General features: G+C 44.4%; 1 protein-coding gene across 1 annotated transcript in view; it reads right to left on the reverse strand.

Moving 5' to 3' along the window:
• Positions 1 to 3,310: 3,310 nt before the first annotated feature.
• The window catches only part of LOC309343948 (uncharacterized protein), a 272,077-nt gene continuing 255,624 nt past the window's right edge, over positions 3,311 to 19,763 (reverse strand). The window contains exon 5 of the mRNA XM_081866216.1: positions 3,311 to 3,533. Coding sequence (XP_081722342.1) covers positions 3,473 to 3,533 — 61 coding nt within the window. The 3' untranslated portion in view covers positions 3,311 to 3,472. The remainder of the gene's footprint in view (positions 3,534 to 19,763) is intronic.

The following is a 19,763-nucleotide window of genomic DNA, read 5'->3' on the forward strand; positions in this document are numbered from 1 at the left end:
AGAATTTGCAAGATGTATGGGTTGAAAGAAATTATAGATCCTGGAGAGAAAAGATACCTAAGCTTTCCTACCTAAAGGCTTAATGTAAGGGGGCTGCCAGATTTTGAATACAAGTGATTACGTGACAGACTCACTTAAAACCTTCCTGCATGCTTTAGCATCAGGTTCTTTTCTGGAAACAAAAAAACCCTTTGCAGGCTAATTATTTTGTATTCTTGGGTTAATTTCTCTCTCTCTCTCTCTCTCTCTCTTGAAAAAAAGAACACCGCCCTCTCAAACACTATATTTTTGGACTCTGAGTTGTCAAGTGGCTGGACAAAGCAGTGTTAAAAATTCAACGACTCTAATTACTAGCTGAGCAGTATAAAAACCTCTGAATAAATGTCAGTCGAGGAGATAAGCTCTTATCTTAATCTAATGGCTCCACAGACTTAATTTGTCAGGCCGGCCTGGTTGATGAAAAACAGGTTTCTATTCTCCAGTGTTCACAGCAACATCTTTCCAAATCTTTGAAGTTGGATAGCAATACCGGCAGCAGCGGAGCCGTCTGGCAAAAATCTGGTGACCAAGCCAATTTAATTCCTATTGTCCTATTACACTAATTAATGTTGCTCTGCCTACACTGGTGCAAGGGAGACAAAAATGAAGCCAATTTATTTTTAGATTTGTTACATTCTGGGCTAATTGCTCTCACCCCATATTTCCTCCCCTCTGCAACGTGTTAATCATTTTGGGTCCCTTCTGGCATCCGAGAGGGGCAGGGTTTTAAAATTAAGGCCTCTTTAAGGAAGCACTCAGAGGGTTCAGGGCAATAAATTCCAGTTTCTTGAGAAAGTAAGGAACTCTGACTTGGGTGGGTGGGTTCCTTCTGAACACAAGGGATGTATGGGATACCCAGTGATGACTGTATCCTTTGAAACCTCTTTCTTAAAGGAGGTTTTAACATATTTAGAGCTGAGGACAAACCAGTGTCAACAACAATTCATGCCAGGCAATTAACAAATGAAAAGAGCTGGCTTTTCAGTTAATGTTTTGTGTTGTGCCTTTGCTGTGCTGTTTTCACCAAATCAGCTGTGGTCCAGGGTAACTTCAAAGGATTGGTGTGAACATTACAGCACTCTGTATAAAACTGGAAAAAGACGACTTGCTTTTAAAAAAACCAAAAAACCACCAGGGCCTTTTTCTGATGCTTTTGGGATTTCAAAAAGTGTGGTGTAGGATGGGGAGAGGAGATTATGCTAGTTCCATGGAAGAGGGAAACAGGGCTGCATTTTTTTTTGGGGGGGGGGGAATAATTTATAATCTCCTCTTTTATGTCGGTGTAGCTGCGGAACTTTTAGTGGAATGATAACTGGCATAAAACCAGAGTAATGGAGTGGAGAATCAGACACATATTTTTTGTAATTAATGATGTGACCTCAAAACTGCAAAGCTACACTGGTCACATGTGTGAGAGTCTAGGCAGCTGCCTATTCTTGAGAAAGAATAAGGCAGTTTGAAAGAGCCAGCGAGATCATTGCGCTTCCTATTATTATGAATAATTGTCCTTGTTATGCTTTTTAAAAATGTTTTGTATGATTGTCTTATTTGTTCCATTTTCTCACACCCTTCCTCTACAGAGCTCGGCTTATCGTTTGGGGGAAGTGAGGAAAGTGAGGTTATCCTGTGGGTTTCATGCTGAGTGGAGATTTTATGACACTTATCTGCAGAAGGCTTCACAATATTTTGCATTTTCCTTTGTCCTCATAACAATCACCTATATAAATAAAAAAGGCAGTTCCCAGGTCCTGCCTCTGTGCTGCCTTCTAGCGCAGAAGTGAGAACACACTTCTCTCACCACCCCCTGGGCCAAATCTGTATCTGCCCAACCCCTCCTGGGCCAGATTTGACAGGTGCTGGGTACCACCCACCTGTCAATTACCTGCTGCTACAATGACATCAGGTGACAAGCCTCTTTGAAGGCTGGCTCTGGGATCACAAAGGGGTTTGCATTGAAATCACTGTTAAAGATGGTTCCCTCCCCTCCATTTTAGCAGGGATTGCAATGCAAATTCCTTCCTGATCCTGGAGCAAGGCATTCTCCCACTGCCCATCAGCTGATCAGAACCAGTTGTTTCCCTCTGTTTCATCAGGGTTTTTTTGTTATGTACTGAGTTGAATAGGATCCAAAAGGCAGCAATCTGATTGGTCCTAGAACAATAGGGTCCAGAATGCAGCAGTCTGACTGGTCCACAGGAGCCACCCAATCCAGCTCCAGGTGGAAGTGAATCCGCAACCTGATTGGCCTACAGGTGAATCCCAGAATTAGCCAATCATGTGGGGCCCATTGTGTAAATAGTGTATATAAAGCAGACATTCTGGGGGAACTTCCATTCCTCCTCACCACTATGAGCTGAATAAAGAGCATGAAATCCACTCTCGACTCCGAGTATATTTCGGGTTCGATGCAAATCCTTCCTTGAACTTGGGGCAAGGCACACTCCCACAGCCCATCAGTTGATCAGGGCCAAGTTGATGGATGATGGAAGCTCCTATCTTGTCATGTGAATGAGCTGTAATCAGATCCTGGTATTCTTGAGCCAGCCTTGGGTCCTTCTGCAATTGAGTAGCTTTGCCCAAGGGCTTTGTCAAATCTGGAACAGCCTGGGGTTGCAATTGGAGGAGAAAGAGAGAGGCAGCTTTGAGCCACCATTTTCAATTCCCCAGTGTCCTGGCAGCTTGTAGCCAGCCATTTCTGCTACCAAGGAAAGGCAGAGGAGCATGCATTAATGTAGAAGAGTTCTCCTTTCCCTTCCTCCCCCACAACAAACACTCTGTGAGGTGAGTGAGACTGAGAGACTTCAGAGAAGTGTGACTAGCCCAAGGTCACCCAGCAACTGCATGTGGAGGAGCAGAGACGCGAACCCGGTTCACCAGATTACGAGTCTACCCCTCTTAACAACTACATCACGCTGGCTCATAGAAGCAGGTTCATGGAAGGGACTTTGCCAGGGCTTCCAATGGGGAAACAGCTGAGGAGGCAATGCCTGTCAGTTAACCAACAAACTACGGTATGTACAACAGTGTTTGGGGCAGGGTTCCCATCACTATGTCCCTGTTCCCAATCTGCCTGCTTTCTCCCAGACAAGTCAAAAGAGCTTCCAACAATATTTGCAGGGCAAATATTGAAATATACGACACTAGTGATTAGTGAAACAAGTGGTTGGATCCAAGAGGATGGGATTTATTGGCAGATATAGGTAACACAGGCGTAGGGAAGCCTTTCTTAGACTGCAAGCTGCATTCCCTCAGGCAACTCTTCAGGGGCTGCAGCTCCATGGTGTGTAGAACCAGAGCCAAACTAGGCCAAGTCAGATGTCAAAGTAGGCAGAGCAACAGATGTGACTCTGACCTTTCTGCAGTGAGCCAAATTCCAGGAAGCACATTCCAGTTCACTACATTCCAGCCACACCCAAGTCCGAGGTTTCTACACTCATTCCCGCTCTGCATCTCTCCATCCTCCAGCCAGGTGACCAAGGGAACAGCCGAAGCAGCTGGGAAGAGAGAAGAGGTGTTCAGGGATTTTATAAGTTGCGTATCCTTGTTTCTCACTTTGATCCTTTTATGTGAGTTGTATGTTTTGTAGTATTTTAGGCATTGGGACTCACCCTTATTTTGACTGATTATAGTTTAGTAATTCTTTATTGTAACAGATAAGTGTAAACTGTTTAATTATTATTTGTTGTCATTTAATTCCACTGTTTACTACAGTGGTACCTCAGGTTAAGAACTTAATTCGTTCTGGCGGTCCGTTCTTAACCTGAACTGTTCTTAACCTGGTAACTTTAGCTAATGGGGCCTCCTGCTGCTGCCGCCCTGCCACTCCGTGATTTCTGTTCTCATCCTGAAGAAGTAGAAGAAGGGGGGAGGAGGAGGAGGAGTTTGGATTTGACATCCCGCCTTTCACTCCCTTTAAGGAGTCTTAAAGCGGCTAACAATCTCCTTTCTCTTCCTCCCCCACAACAAACACTCTGTGAGGTGAGTGGGGCTGAGAGACTTCAGAGAAGTGTGACTAGCCCAAGGTCACCCAGCAGCTGCATGTGGAGGAGCGGAGACGCGAACCCGGTTCACCAGATTACGAGTCTATCGCTCCTAACCACTACACCACACTGGCAAAGTTCTTAACCCGAGATACTATTTCTGGGTTAGTGGAGTCTGTAACCTGAAGTGTCTGTAACCTGAGGTACCACTGTATTAGATCCTAATGGATTATTGAATATTGCTTTAAGTGATACAAGTTGTTTATTTTAAAGCTATTGTGACTTTTTTTGTATTGGATCAGATTGTTACTATTTATGTTTGATGTTTTATTATGTTTTTATATGTGTTCGAAGCTGCCCACAGTGGCTGGGGTCATCCCAGCTAAATGGGTCATCCCAGCATGATGATGATGATGAAGCAAGGACACATTTCAGCCTGGCAAAAGTGCTTGAGAGAGACCATGGAGGGCAGCCAAAAATGGTGCGACCTTTGGAGAGTCCTGAGGGCCAGGCAGAAAAGCTTGAGGGCCATATTTAGCCCCTGGACCAGAGGTTCCCCACCCTTGTTATAGGGTACCGGTTGTGTCTCAACCAAGTGAAGGCTATTCTCAGTGCTTTGAACATTCCCTTCTGATCACCCAGTCCTGTTTGCTTGGAACTCAGGATTCTGTCGAAACTAATATCTATCTATCTATCTATCTAAATACACACCTGAGTTTTATAAACCTGTTTTTCATTATGATGCTATCTTCGGAGTCTCAGTAACTGAGGCTGCAATCCTAAGCAAATTTACCAGGGAGTAACATCCACTGACCACAGAAAGATTTACTTCCAGGTAAATACACGTAGGCTTGTGCAATGAATTGCACCATGAAAAGCTCATAATGGCACACCTTGGTCTTTTGTAGTTGCTGTTTTTAACCTTGGGACAGAAAAAAGTACTGATTACTGCTCACCAGTAATTTCATCAGCAGCTTAAAAGGACTAAGGTGGAAAGTAATTCAGAATCCATGCCCTGGGCATTTTTCGACCAAATATTTCACTAAATGATTTATGTTGATTTAAATTAGGGCCATCAATTGGGATGGGATTTTCCAAGAAGACTCCTAGCTACACATTCTCCCTATTACCTGACAGGTTTCTAAATCCTAGGACGTTTGGCATGCCATTGAAAAGAAAATGAACACATTAAAGTAAAAATTTCAAAGGCGCATTTGAATCCCTTCTCCTCCATGAAATCCCAAATATTGATCCAATCAAATAAATCTCATTTCCATGATCCCATTCTGAGAGGGAATCTTCAAGCTGCTTATTATTTCTGTGGTTTGTCATATGATTCTGCCTGAACAAAAAGAGCAATGCAATCCAGGGAGTTTAAAAAATAAATAAAAAATAAGGCTGTCAAAAGTAGAAATTCACAGATAATTTTCACTGACCAGACAACACTGATAGACATTGGTTTGGTTTAGATGTAGCACTAAATCAGGGCAGGGAAACCTGTGGCCATCTAGCTGTTGCTACAACTCCCATCATCTCTGACCATTGACTTAGAACATCTAAGGCTCCCCATCCTTTTGCTAATCCATGATTTGATGTTATAAAAACGAAGCTGGTCTAGGAAGCTCTCCCCTCTGCTCCTCTGAAGTGGCTGTGACGAGGTCAGAAACCTTCACTTCCATCTTGTTAATTTTCCAATACAAAATAAAACAGCAGAACGATAGGCCGATGCAGTCAAGAAGAAGAAGAAGAAGAGTTTGGATTTGATATCCCGCTTTATCACTACCCTAGGGAGTCTCAAAGCGGCTAACATTCTCCTTTCCCTTCCTCCCCCACAACAAACACTCTGTGAGGTGAGTGGGGCTGAGAGACTTCAGAGAAGTGTGACTGGCCCAAGGTCACCCAGCAGCTGCATGTGGAGGAGCCAGGAAGCAAACCCGGTTCACCAGATTACGAGTCCACCACTCTTAGCCACTACACCACACTGGCACTCCAGCCACTATAAGGGGCTGGTTTGCACTAACCATAGATTACGGTAGATTGACATCAGGATTGGATGATGCAACAAAGGACAATTAAACAGCAACAGTGAAAGGGTTGTGGCTGTGCTGGGAGAGAAGCAAGGGAGAGGACCGCGTGAGCCTGGGGGTCGGGGTGAACAGAGATGAGCCTGATTCTCATAATGCTGAACTGCATCAGAGCCAGACCTTCTGGCAAATCATTTTCAAACAGTGTCGAGCTTTCTCTTAATTCGTATGGTCAGCGTCTTCCTGTGTGCACACGGTGTATTTGTGCACACATGCAACTACATCTTAGTGCACTAATGCACTGATGTATATTGCTTGCGTTAGCTTTAAATGTTCTTTACCATAAAACTTAATGGTTTTGATGCTGCATACCTAAAAGGAAGCGTTTGTCATTCCCGCTATAAATGTTTGTGCTCAACCGTCTTAATTCACTGTGTCAGATAAGAGGAAATCATGTTAGCATATATTTATGATTTATCGCTGCTATCTAAGCACCGGAGAGGTTGAGAGTGTAGTTCTTCTTTTTAATCTAACCGGAATAGTCAGGTAAAAGCTACGCTGATCAGGCTCTTTGCTTGGGAGGAATAAGAAGCATTGTGCAGGTGATTCCCTGACCTCTAATGTTAGTGTAGGCGTATTCCAGCTGATCCACCTCTGCAGAGGGCATTTTCAGGCTTTGCTTTCTTTCTGTCCTTGCATGCCAGTAGAAGCCTTGATTACACAAGGCAGAAAAAGGCCAAGAATTAAAGATATGTCCAAGATAATCAAGGATGAACTAAATTATTCCAAGCGATGCAAGCATTCCATGGATTTTTAAAAATAAAAGTTGGCTACATGACTTGGATGTTTTCTAATTCTTTTATAACCATGCACCAGAATATATATATGTATATATTGGACCAGCCCGGCGTTATGCATTTTACAATGCCAGTATACAACGCTTGTTGTTCTGTATATAAAATTGAGCCCTGCTGATGTTAGATACCAGACCCTCCAAGTGTCCCTATTTTCCAGGGACAGTCCTGGATTTACAGAAACCATCCTGGTATCTGATTTGATCCCAGAATGTCCCACTTTTCCTTAGGATGCCCCTATTTTCATTGAAGAAATGTTGGAAGGGACATCTCTGTTTTCATCGGAGAAATGTTGGAGGGTATGAGATATCATTGCATAATAAAAATTTTCTTTAAGGTGAACGCTTGTGGTTTATTGAAGTATATTTAACCAATTCCCGAGCATCTAATGATATCTCGTGACCCAGATCTCTATTTCAATGAAGCTGATATTTCTCTCTCTCTCTCTCACACACACACGATTCTATATTACTAATCAGTAATACAGAGTTAACTCAGTACTGTTTTGTGATCTTTCGTCTGACACTGAAGATTCAGATTATGATATTATTATTATTTCTCGAACAGGTTGAAGTCCAGCAATTAATAGCAGTATGATTTTGAATCCTTTGCACTTGTTATACGTAACTTAAGCTTGTTTGCTATGTGGGGAGTCGTGATCCATCTGAAGTCAAGTGCTTCAGGCTGCAATCCTATATATACTTATCTGAACTCCATGGGGTTTACTTCTGGGCTGACAAGCCTAGGATTGCACTGTCAAAGTTTCATTGATTTCATCTGGTGAGTTAAGCTTATGCTCAGATCTCCCCCACTGAAATCATTATAATAACGATTACTGCAGAAGTAATATAATTAATAACAGGAGTTAATAATAGCAATATGTAATTACTGTAGGAGTGATATACCCAAATATTCAATATTTGTTCTCTATAACTTAGCTTTATAGTCTAAACAAGGAAGTGGTACAGGGGAGGGCAGAATAAAAGTAAGAAAAATAGGTTAAGCTTCACAGAGTATAGAAGAAATAAGGTGTGGTACTCAGCTAAGTGTTGCCTGAGTAAGCCCAATGAAATTAATTGACCTATCTTAGCCATGTCCATTAATTTCAATGGATCTACTCTGAGTAAAAGTTAGATAACCCATTGTCATCAAAATTCCCTTGTGGGCATATTACCTAAAATGATGTAAATAAAGTGATACCTTGGTTTATGAACAGCTTAGTTTATGAACAAATTGGATTAAGAATGCTGCAAACCCGGAGGTAGGTGTTTTGGTTTGTGAACCTTGCCTTGGAAGCAGAACATGTTCCGCTTCCTGTTGAGTGTGTTCCTTTTGTAAACTGAGTCCCCCACTGCTATGGGAAAGCACACCTTGGTTTAGGAACGCTTTGGTTTAAGAACGAACTTCCGGAATGGATTAAGTTCATAAACCAAGGTACCACTGTATGTAAATTGCTAACACACTACAACAGAACCTCTACTTACGACCGCCTCTACTTGGGCCCGATCCAAGTTGCAGCCGTGGATAACCCAGAAGTAAATACCAGGTTTGCCATGATTCGTGCACATGCAGAAGCAGCTTCTGCCATCTGCACATGTGCAGAAGCGCGCTGCTGCCCAATGCACCTGTGCACAACGGTGCTTCTACCAGCAATCCGGATCAACTTACGGACAGCCCTCTGGAACTGATTATGTCCATAAGTAGAGGTTCCACTGTAGCATCATTTAATCAAGGGTATCCAACATGGTGTAGTCAGGTAACCCCTGATATGAGATTGTTCTGCAAGTTGTTGACATATTTACATTATTATCAGATAATATGTCTACAAGTGAAATTTTGATGGCAGTTTGGCAAAATAAGGTTTCAACCGGGGTTTACCAAACTTTTGCGGGGCCCATGGGCACATTTGCAAACCAGAGACACCGTCATGGGCACTTGCCCCTACACAACCAAGCACATACCACAATCTCTAGGTAGGTTGAGAGCAGCCGTGTGTGGTGAAATTCTCTGTAGGGGAACAGTTAGGGCCCTTGAGAGGGCGAATTGAGGAGGAGAGGACATTGCGCTTGTGAGCATCATGCACTGAGGGCCTTCTCGGTAGTGGTGCCCACCCTGTGAAACACCCTCCCATCGGATGTCAAGGAAATAAACAACTATCTGACTTTCAGAAGACATCTAAAGGCAGCCCTGTTTTGGGAAGTTTTTAATGTTTGATGTTTTATTGTGCTTTTAATTCTGTTGTGAGCTGCCCAGAGTGGCTGGGGAAACCCAGCCAGATGGGCGGGGTATAAATAATAATTTATGATTATGATTATGATCATCATGCCTCCCTCCCCAAACCAGGAAGAAGCTTCCCGGGCTTTGGAAAGGAGGCGTCAGGGGAGCATTTAGGGGACTATCCTAGTCTCCCTAGTTCACTGACAGCATGCTAGTGGTTGGGAGAGAATTCTGTCTGAAATCTGGGAAAGCCAATCAATGTAGACAATACTTAGAGAGATGCTCTGACTCAGTATAGGTCAGCCACCCATGTTCATATCTATTCTGGACTCCTTTGGTAGTCAGCATCTATTGGCTACTACAGAAGCCTTGTGCGAGTTTAGGGGTCACTGAAGACACTGAAGGAAGGCATCTACGGTCGCCATGTTGTCTTCAAGAATAAATGATACAATAAAAGCTGAGGCAGCAGAAGCTATAAGTGGCCCTTAGACTCAACAGCCAGGGCAGGCAGAAGGCATATACCGTACTGTATTGGCGGACTGACGCACCAAATGCCTGTTGGTTGACAAGATAGGATGCTGGAACTAGGCCTGATCCTTGAGCAATACTCCTTGGGTGATAAAGAGTGTGTGTGCAGGATCCTTTGACACAGCTCAGTCGCACCTAACACACTCCTGAACACACACTCGTGCTTTGAACATCCAGCACACGTTAGTAGAGACTGTGGGGATTTTGGGTACAACAAAGAGCGCCACAGAAGCTTGAAGTGTTGGCGTGCCTTGAAACAACATCGCAAGAGAATGCTTGGATAAGGGGAAGGAGACAACCGCTCTTTGCTGACTCTTGGGATTCCAGTAGAATGACTTGGTAGGGGGTTCCTAGATTTGCTTGAACTGGCTCTGTGTGCCTTCTTGCTGGGATCAAAGAAACTGCGAAAACTTGTGGTCTTTTCAATGTTTTAAACTCTCTTTCTCTCCCCCTCTCTTTCTTTCTTGCATTGGGGAGAGCGAGCGAGTGGCTTTGTGTGCCGGCTGTTTAAAAACATACTTCAAAAGAAACTTGAATCAGTACATGCCTGTGCTATATACAAATTAAAATAATTGATTTTTGGCAGCCCTTTTGAGAGAGATATATAAATTAAGAGGGATCACATTTCCAATCCATTGCTCCGGATTGCATGTTGATTTCGAACCGCCGCTCCCTCACAAAGCTGGAAGTTTGCCACCAAACCAAAGGGAGCTGCTAGCTTTCATTTAATTCGACCTCCTCCTGTCATGGCAACTCCTCCCTGAACTATCACAGTTCCAACCTGTTGGGCCTTGGCTTGGGTCCAACGCTGCACCCATCCCTCCCCCCCCCCTTCCCGTCTGCTTTGAGAAACTTGCACAGAGCCATCAAATGAATCTGCACCATATCCCAGAGAGGAGCATCGCTTTGTGGGACTCCTGTTCCCTCTTATTTTCTCTCCCCTCACCGGTGGAGCATGTCACCCAACAAAGCAGAGAAGCTCTCTGGCCTGCACAGTGCCCATTCCGTGACGGATGGCACCGGGTCCCACACTATCTGTGCTGACCTAAAAATAGCTCTCAATTAACATTGCATTTCAAGAATTGGAAAATTTCCCAGAAGTCCATTCTCTCTCTCTCTCTCTCCCCCTTTCTCCCCCCCCCCCTTCTGTTTCATTACATTTTGCAGTAATAATACACAAGCCTGTAGAAAACATGACGGGTAATGAAAAATGTAATTAATATAAGCAGTGTAAAGCATGTTTTTTTTTTTCCTCCCTCTGTTGTCCTTGCAGAAAATTGCTGCTTTAAACCGAGCAGGATGTGGAAATGCATAAAGCAAACACTGATATGCTCTGGTTTGTAAATATCTTATGCAAAACCGTGAAGGCAACTGCTGTTTATTTTTTGACTCTCTGTCACAAATTCTTTTCGGAAAGTTGTTTCTGGGTTGTTGCCTTTTTGTTCCGCATCTCCCTCCTCCCTCCCGGTCCAAACATTGTCACCTTGGTAATTATTATGCCCTTTTCGTACTATGGTTTTCACAATCGGGGGTGCAGTATTCAAGTCTTCTACCTTGTCCTCTTCCCACAACCGCCTTAACTTCTTAGTCAGAAAAGATATTGAGGCTGCAACCCTACACCTCCTTGCCTGGGATTAAGCCATGTTGAACGCAGTCAGGCTTACTTCTGAGTAGGCATGCCTAGAAGCACTCTGTTAGTCACACCCTTTAGAAGATTTGCTGGTACTATTTTTTTTAATTGTATTTTTATTGCTTATAATCCTTGGCCATGATTAAAATAACCACGGAACTAGGGACTTCCTTCTTTCCTTCCTTCCTTCCTTCTAGGAATGACGTCTCCCAGACTCCTAAATAACATGCAGCAAAAGGGGAAAAGTTCCAAGAGCAGTTTACTGTATGGGCAGCAGCTGTGTTTCTGTGTGCTGCTACTGTTGTTCAAAGTAAAACCAAAAAGGTTTAACACTAGTTAAACATTTGGGCTAGCACAAATCTCTTGTACGAGCTTAAGCAGCTCTTTGAATCCTGCCTCTTATACTGAAATTGTCAAAAACAACCCTGTGGGTTAGGCCATTGCTAGGAGGGGGTGAAAAAACTCCACTCAATATTTCAGAGTTGGATCATAGTGAACGTCAGCCCTTTACTGACAGCCAGTGTGGTGTAATGGTTAAGAGTGGTAGTTTCATAATCTGGGGAACTGGGTTCGTGTCTCCGCTCCTCCACATGCAGCTGCTGGGTGTCCTTGGGCTAGTCACACTACTCTGAAGTCTCTCAGCCCCACTCACCTCACAGAGTGTTTGTTGTGGGGGAGGAAGGGAAAGGAGAATGTTAGTTGCTTTGAGACTCCTTAAAGGGAGTGAAAAGCGGGATATCAAATCCAAACTCTTCTTCTTCTTCTTCTTCTTTATCTTTTGGGAACATTTATGGAAGAAATAGCTACGAGGAGGATCATTCTGGTTGCACATCATAGCGGGCTCAAGTAGAACCACCCTAAAATGGGCAAACATCTGATGCTGCCATAAGGTGAATCAAATTGCTGACCCATCTAGTTTGGCATTGCCCACACTGAATGTTGCTGGCTCTTCAGGGTTTCAGATAGGGTCTTTCACAGCCCTACCTGGAGATGTCAGGGATTGCACCAGGATAAAAGGTAAAGTTAAAGGACTCCTGGACATTTAAGTCCAGTCAAGGGGTTGCAACACTCATTTCACTTTCAGGCCGAGGGAGGTGGCTTTGGCCACAGACAGCTTTCTGGGTCATGTGACCAGCATGACTGAACTGCTTCTGGTGCAACGGGACATCATGATGGAAACCAGAGCGAACAGAAATGCTGTTTACCTCCCACCACAGTGGTACCTATTTATCTACTTGCACTGGTGTGCTTTTGAACTACTAGGTTGGCAGGAGCTGGGACAGAGCAAAGGGAGCTCACCCCATTGCACGGATTCGAACTGCCAACCTTCTGATCGGCAAGACCAAGAGGCTCAGTGCTTTAGACCACTCCAGGGACCATTTGTAAGCAAAGCATATGCTTTGCCCTTGAGCTGTGGCTCTTCCCTAGACCAGGTGGGATGAAATCATCCCTGGAAGGCCTGACCGTTTACCCAAGACACCTTCCAAACGTTGTGGAGCATTCTTGGCACAGTCTTCCTTTGAGAAGGGTGGCATGCTGAGCATGCCCAGCGTGAAACAGAACAGGAGCTTTGCATGGGGACATTGCTTTGTGCCATGCTTTGCTTTCTTCTCAAACCACAGGAGAGTTATCAGAGTTGAAATGATGCTGCAGGAGCCTTGTTAAGGCCCTATGGCATGCTTTGCACATGGAGTCAAAATGGAGCCAAAGTTGACGTGGTAAATGCCAGCATCCCTTAGACCGTTCCTCTTGGGTCTAGTCCTTGCGGCATGAAGAGATCAGTCTGAAGGTCACCGCATCTCCCCACCGTAACGATGAAGCATTTCAAGCCCATCTTCTACGGCCAGCCGAGAAATTGCTCGGGGTTTATTATTTTCCCCTTCTCCACCCTTTCTCTCCCTCCCCCTTCCTTTCCCTGCAGCTGAGATACTACATTCGTTATTATTTTCTGCCTTGTTCCTGCTTCTAAAGGTTTCCCTTCTGCCCTCAGTTTTCCGTGAACTTTTCCCATACCACATGGGGCAGCTTGATGCCCTCTGATCCAGTGGGTTCCCTTGCGGAGGCCGGTTTCCCCAGCTGAAGCAGCCGAGCCTCTCTCCTGTGGCATTCTGCACAGCCATTTGGAGTCCCAGATGTAGGAAATGAAATAATCCACGCTCATACAGTCATGAAAGTGCCCATCTGGCACACAGGAACATCACGCAGTGGAGTCACACAAGCGTGAGCTCACTTTTGTTATGGCATTTCATAAACAGAGATGCAGTGAGCAGGCAAGGAAGGTCTTTGGGATAATAACAATCATATTCATCACCACAGTGAGTTTAGAAATGTGGGGTGGGGTGGGGGCAGAAGCATGTGGGAGAGGAGGGAGAGGGACCAAGAATGATAAAATACTAATAATTGCTCCAAGGATCCTCAGGAGAATGTTCCATCTCGCTTTTGGCATTGCTTCTTATTTATATAGTTCAGACTTCAGCTAGCAAGACAGAATATACTAGGTCTCTCAATAAATGAAGCTTCACCATTTCCCTCCTAAAAGGAATTAAGCCTTAAAAGGCCACCTCATAACATTTTGTTCCTAAAATGAAACCAAACTAAAACTGGAGTGTGCTGAGGTTGTTGGGAAGTCCAGCAATGCCCCTCTTCTCTAATCCTACAGGTTCTGATGACTCCAGTGGTGGTCTTGTTTATCTGCCATGAAGGCCACTGTTGTTGGTCTCTATGTGCCTCAAGAGTGCACCCCCAAGGGAGAATTCAAACCGCTGCGTTAGCAGCACCAAAGTGACGTCTCTGGGATACAAGCTTGGCCGTGCGTATGGAGGTCCTGGAATGCCCAGATGACAAGACCCTCCTCTCGGCCTCGCATATGTAGTTCAAAGGAAAGCAGAGCAATACGTCTAGCACCAGCTTGGCTGAAAGGGTTGCCAGAAGGAGATGTATTCACTGGTGGAGGAAGAGGAGCGTGGAGGAAGTGCACCATCCCTGGCAGCATGATCCCGGCAGGGTGCCATTGTGGCTGCCCCCCGCCCCGCCTGCTCTCCACCCCCTGTTGGGCATGAAGCTCTGCCACTGGGTGTGTTACACCACCCAGCAGTCTTGTATGTCTCCTTCTGGCAACTGCTCACTAATTGGTGGTGGTAAAGGCATAGGCCATAGGTGCTAGAGCACAATCTTTTGCCTGTCAAAAGTTCCAGGTTCAATTCCTGGCATCTCTAGGTAGGGCTGAGAAAGACTTCTGCCTCAATTTCTGCACAACTGCTTCTCGGTCGGAGCAGAAAATAGTGAGTTGCAACGGTTCCATGCCCTCCAGCATTTGTCCGATGAAAACAGGTACGTCCCATTCCATAATCAGCATTTCACTATTTATACCCCACACATCTGACTGGGTTGCCCCAGCCACTCTGGGCAGCTTCCAACATGTTTATATAAAACATAGTAAAATATTAAACAAAAAACCCCTTCAGACAGCTCGGGGATCAAATAACTCCATGCCCTCCAACATTTCTCCAATGAAAATAGGGACATCCTAAGGAAAAGTGGGACATTCCAGGATCAAACCAGAAACTGGGATGGCTTCTTTAAATCAGAAAAATAGGGACACTTGGAAGGTTGGCGGTTCAATAGTCTGCTTGTTATATTCCTTATATATATATATAAAAGGTTGTTTCCTGTGTTCCTATAATTACCGTATTTGACATGCTCCAGGATAGAGATTTGGCTTTAAGGTGGCTGCTTATGCATCGCCAAAAGTGAGGATGAAAAGGGACATCGTTTCCCTAAAAATTGCATATGCTAATTTATATTTATAGATGCAAATATAGAAATATTTGCCTTGATTTAAATAGAAATGCAGGTAACTTGAATGCCTGCTCAGTTTGCTGTCTGGTTGAGCAACATGAAGGCCGCAACTCTCCCTCCTTACAGGTTCTTTATTCTTAAAACTGGAATTGGGCAGAATAGCCTTTCAAACAGACGATACTGTCAGATAGAGGACCGTCCTTTATAAAGTAGGACACTTGGCCAAGGTCATGGGACTGAAACGGTATTATTGGCGCTGAGTCTTGGCAAGCGCTTCTTCAAATGGAACGCTTCTCTCCCGGAAATCAAATCTGGTTTATGAATGCACTTACTTTCAAAAGTCCAGGCCAAAGTAAATATATTGACAGATAAAGGAGGAGATAATAGAAAGGAATCTGTCTCCATCCGCCTGACTCTCTGCCACACACACACACACACAGCTGACATTCCACCAGTGGAGTCATAATTACAGAACAAGGTTGATGTGTAAATTAATCCTGTTGGGGCTGGGTATGCATGTTGTATTAGTCCTCTTGTTAATCCAGGACTTTAATATGATTTCCTCAAAGACACAAAGGCTTCATTGGGGTATTCTGCCCTGTCAGAATGAGATTCTTGGTGGGTGGGAAGTCAGGGAACACCCTGAGACAGAGAAATCTGTGGCTCAGTACAAGTAAGTAAAGCGAGCCTAGATGTATTATTTTAGCTTTGTGAAGCAATTATAAGAATTTTCCTTAGCATTTTACTGGAGATGGTTGCGTATAGTAGCGATATGCTTTAGAGGTCAAAAAGATTTGATGTCGTTTTTCAGCCACAAGCACCAAAGGAACTCTTTATTATTATTATTATTATTGGGTTTTATAAACAAGAATGATACAATTCTCACTACAGCCAACCAAAGACAACCAGCCACACCCTAAGCCACACTCTTCGGAATGGACCTTGTTCCTCATCCTGAAAATCTCATCCTCATCCTGAAAATCTTGCTCGTTTTGCCTCAGTCTCCATTTCAAGAGATACGACTGTAGATATACCAGAGGAATTGGCACCCGATGGCTCAGCACTGAGCTACACGTTTGTTTGTTTATAAATCATTTAGATCTGTTAATCGCCCCATCAGCTACAACAAGACGTTTAAAATAATTCTTTTGAAAAGACATAACATGCAATTCGGCACTCACTGGTTTGGCAGCTGAGGGGGTGTCAGGATGAGGCAGAGGGATGGTTGCCTCTGCCGAAACACACACTGGTGAAAATGCACCTGTCCGCTGTATGGAGGCTGTGCCAAATAAGCTACAGTGGTACCTTGGGTTACATACACTTCAGGTTACAGATTCCGCTAACCCAGAAATAGTACCTCGGGTTAAGAACTTTGCTTCAGGATGAGAACAGAAATCGTGCTCCGGCAGTGTGGCGGCAGCAGGAGGCCCCATTAGCTAAAGTGGTGCTTCAGGTTAAGAACAGTTTCAGGTTAAGAACGGACCTCTAGAACGAATTAAGTATGTAACCAGAGGTACCACTGTACTTCCATACCCTCCAAGTGTCCCTATTTTCCAGGGACAGTCCCAGATTTACAGAAGCCATCCTAGTTTCTGACTTGATTCCTGAATGTACTTCTTTTCCTTAGGATGTCCCTAATTTCATCGGACAAATGTTGGCGGGTATAGAGTTATCTGACCCCTGAGCCATCAGAAGACAGCCCTGTATAGGGAAGTTTTTAAATGTTTAATTAGAGTTGCCATATTTCAAGAAGTGAGCACAAAGTTGTTGTGCTTTATTTGGCAAAATCTCAATAAGAGAGAGAAGTTTTTACCTATTTTTTTAAAATAGGGAAAAAAAAATCAAAAAAGCAACACTTTTGATATGGGCTGCCATATGCCTGGGTTCCCCCAGATATTTTAGCCACTTTCAAAAAATTCCACCCTGACACCATTTTCGGTGGACAAAGCCCAGCTATGTCCAGGAAATTCCAGATGTATGGTAGCCCTAGTTTAATGTTTTATTATGTTTTTTTAATATATGTTGGAAGCCACCCAGAGTGGCTGGGGCAACACCGTTAGATGGTGGGGTATAAATAGTAAAATAATTGTTGTTGTTCTTTAGTCGTTTAGTTGTGTCCGACTCTTTGTGACCCCATGGACCAGAGCACACCAGGCACTTCTGTCTTCCACTGCCTCCCGCAGTTTGGTCAGACTCATGCTGGTAGCTTCGAGAACACTATCCAACCATCTCGTCCTCTGTCGTCCCCTTCTCCTTGTGCCCTCCATCTTTCCCAACATCAGGGTCTTTTCCAGGGAGTCTTCTCTTCTCATGAGGTAGCCAAAGTATTGGAGCCTCAGCTTCAGGATCTGTCCTTCCGGTGAGCACTCAGGGCTGATTTCCTTCAGAATGGATAGGTTTGATCTTCTGGCAGTCCATGGGACTCTCAAGAGTCTCCTCCAGCACCATAATTCAAAAGCATCAATTCTTCAGCGATCAGCCTTCTTTATGGTCCAGCTCTCACTTCCATGCATCACTACTGGGAAAAGCATAATAATAAGTAAAATAATAAGTAAAATTATTTTACCATAAGTAAAATAATAATAATAATAATAATAATAATAATAATAATAATAATAATAATAGAATAGGACTTCCCTATTTTCACTGGAGAAATGTTGGAGGGTATGTGGTCCACTGAGGAAGTTCTGCCCACCGATCTCCAAAATGGGGTGGAGTTGTTGTGGGTAGGAGGAGGAGCACCTCTATGCTAACTCCACCCTACCCTTTTTCAACAGAGCTGACCAACAGCATGCAAGAAATCTATTCCAGGAAGGGTCCTGGCACAAGTAATTCTCCTCCCCTGCCAAAATATTTGCCATTAGGGTTCCTGATCACGAGGAGGCTTCTCAACCCTTTCTACTGAATGCATTTAGGAGGCCCTTCAGGCTCGCCTCATGTGAGGTTCAGCCAGTGCATGTGGCTCCTCCCCCTATGCACATGTTTTTGGAATGCACGAATAAGACTTTAGACTCTTGCTGAAGTTGCCTTTGAAGGACTTTACAACGCCACTTGTTTCTTACCTTGACAACGTGCAATAACTACACACGGTGTCGTAGAATTCTGAAACTCTGCTGGGTTTCCACAGGATGCATATTAAATGTTGGCAAATGGATCAGAACAGATAGGCAAGGTAAACTAAGGTATGTTTTGGGATGCTCTGATCCGTAAGTCATGCCTCCACTTCGAGCCGACATTTGGGGAAGAATTGCAGATTACTTAAAAAAGAAAAATGGTAAAGGCATGACAAGATTATTTCACCCCATAAATGGCGAGTGTTTACAAATGCGCTAGGTGACAGCTGGTATTATTTACCATGTCAGGTGAAAGGCTCAAAAACGAGAGGTCGGCTTGACATGGTGAATGCTACCTGTCACCAGGTGAGGGCGCATTTATAAGTCGTATTAACTGCGCGACACTGACAACATCAAGCCCGTTTAGAAAGTCATGTGGGAAGCGACTGTCATGCAAGTGAGCAAAAAGCGCTTTTGTTCTTGCCATGCACTGAGCGATTCCCCTACACACACTGGGGAAGTTGACAATTTCTCCACTCTCCCCGTTATCGGGCAGCTGATCCTTTTGTCACGGGGCAAAAGGACAGGATGCTGTATTCTGAGGTGGGTGGAAAGGAGCTAGATAAGCTCACTCTACTTTGTGAATACTCTTGAGACAATGACACTCCAGCAGGGGACCTTAATATGGATTGTATTCGTAACACAAGAATTCGTAGTAACCCTGATATCCTCTCTTAGGATGTAGGAGGACGTGGTAGTAATGGCCTAGAGGACGGGGCCTTGGCACAAAATGGTGTACCCCTAGTTTCGGTGACTCTTTCTCCAAGCTGGGATGTAGTGCTGGAGAGTAAGGCCTGGGTTCTCCAGAGCTTGTTGAATCTTGACTGCCATAAGCCCCAGCCAGCATGGCCCATGGTCAGGAATGATGGGAACTGGTGTTACCGTGGTGCGATAATATGAAAACACACAAGATAGGATTGGCACTGTGGAATTGTGGCACTTATCAACAGTGGCCACAAATCTCACAAATTCAAACTAGCCTAGGGTAACCTCTCATCTGAATCATCCTTTCTGAGCACAATTCAAAGTGTTGGTGCAGACCTTTAAAGCCCTAAACGGCCTTGGTCCAGTATACCTGAAGGAGCGTCTCGACCCCCATCGTTCTGCCCGGACACTGAGGTCCAGCGCCAAGGGCCTTCTGGTGGTTCTCTCGCTGCAAGAAGCCAAGTTACAGGGAACCAGGCAGAGGGCCTTCTCAGTAGTGGCAGCCTCCCTTCAGATATCGAGGAAATAAACAACTACAGTGGTACCTCGGGTCACCAGTTCAAATCTTGCCTCTGCCAAGAACTACAGACGCTTCAGGTGTCCCTATTTTCCAGGGACAGTCCTGGATTTACAGAAACTGTTCCGGTTTCTTTTTCAATTCTGGAATGTCCCACTTTTCCTTAGGACGTCCGTATTTTCATTGGAGAAATGTTGGAGGGTATGAATAGGATGTCCCTTTTCTCACTGGATAAATTTTGGAGGGGATGTCCCTATTTTCACATTGGCAGGTATGGAACTATTTGGGCAGCCTTAGGCTAGTTCTCTGCCTCAGCTGTTCATCTATAAGATGGGTATAATACCAACCTACCTTGTTG

This window comes from Podarcis erhardii (genome assembly GCF_964252035.2).
Source record: "Podarcis erhardii genome assembly, chromosome: 6".
Classification (NCBI taxonomy): Eukaryota; Metazoa; Chordata; class Lepidosauria; order Squamata; family Lacertidae; genus Podarcis; species Podarcis erhardii.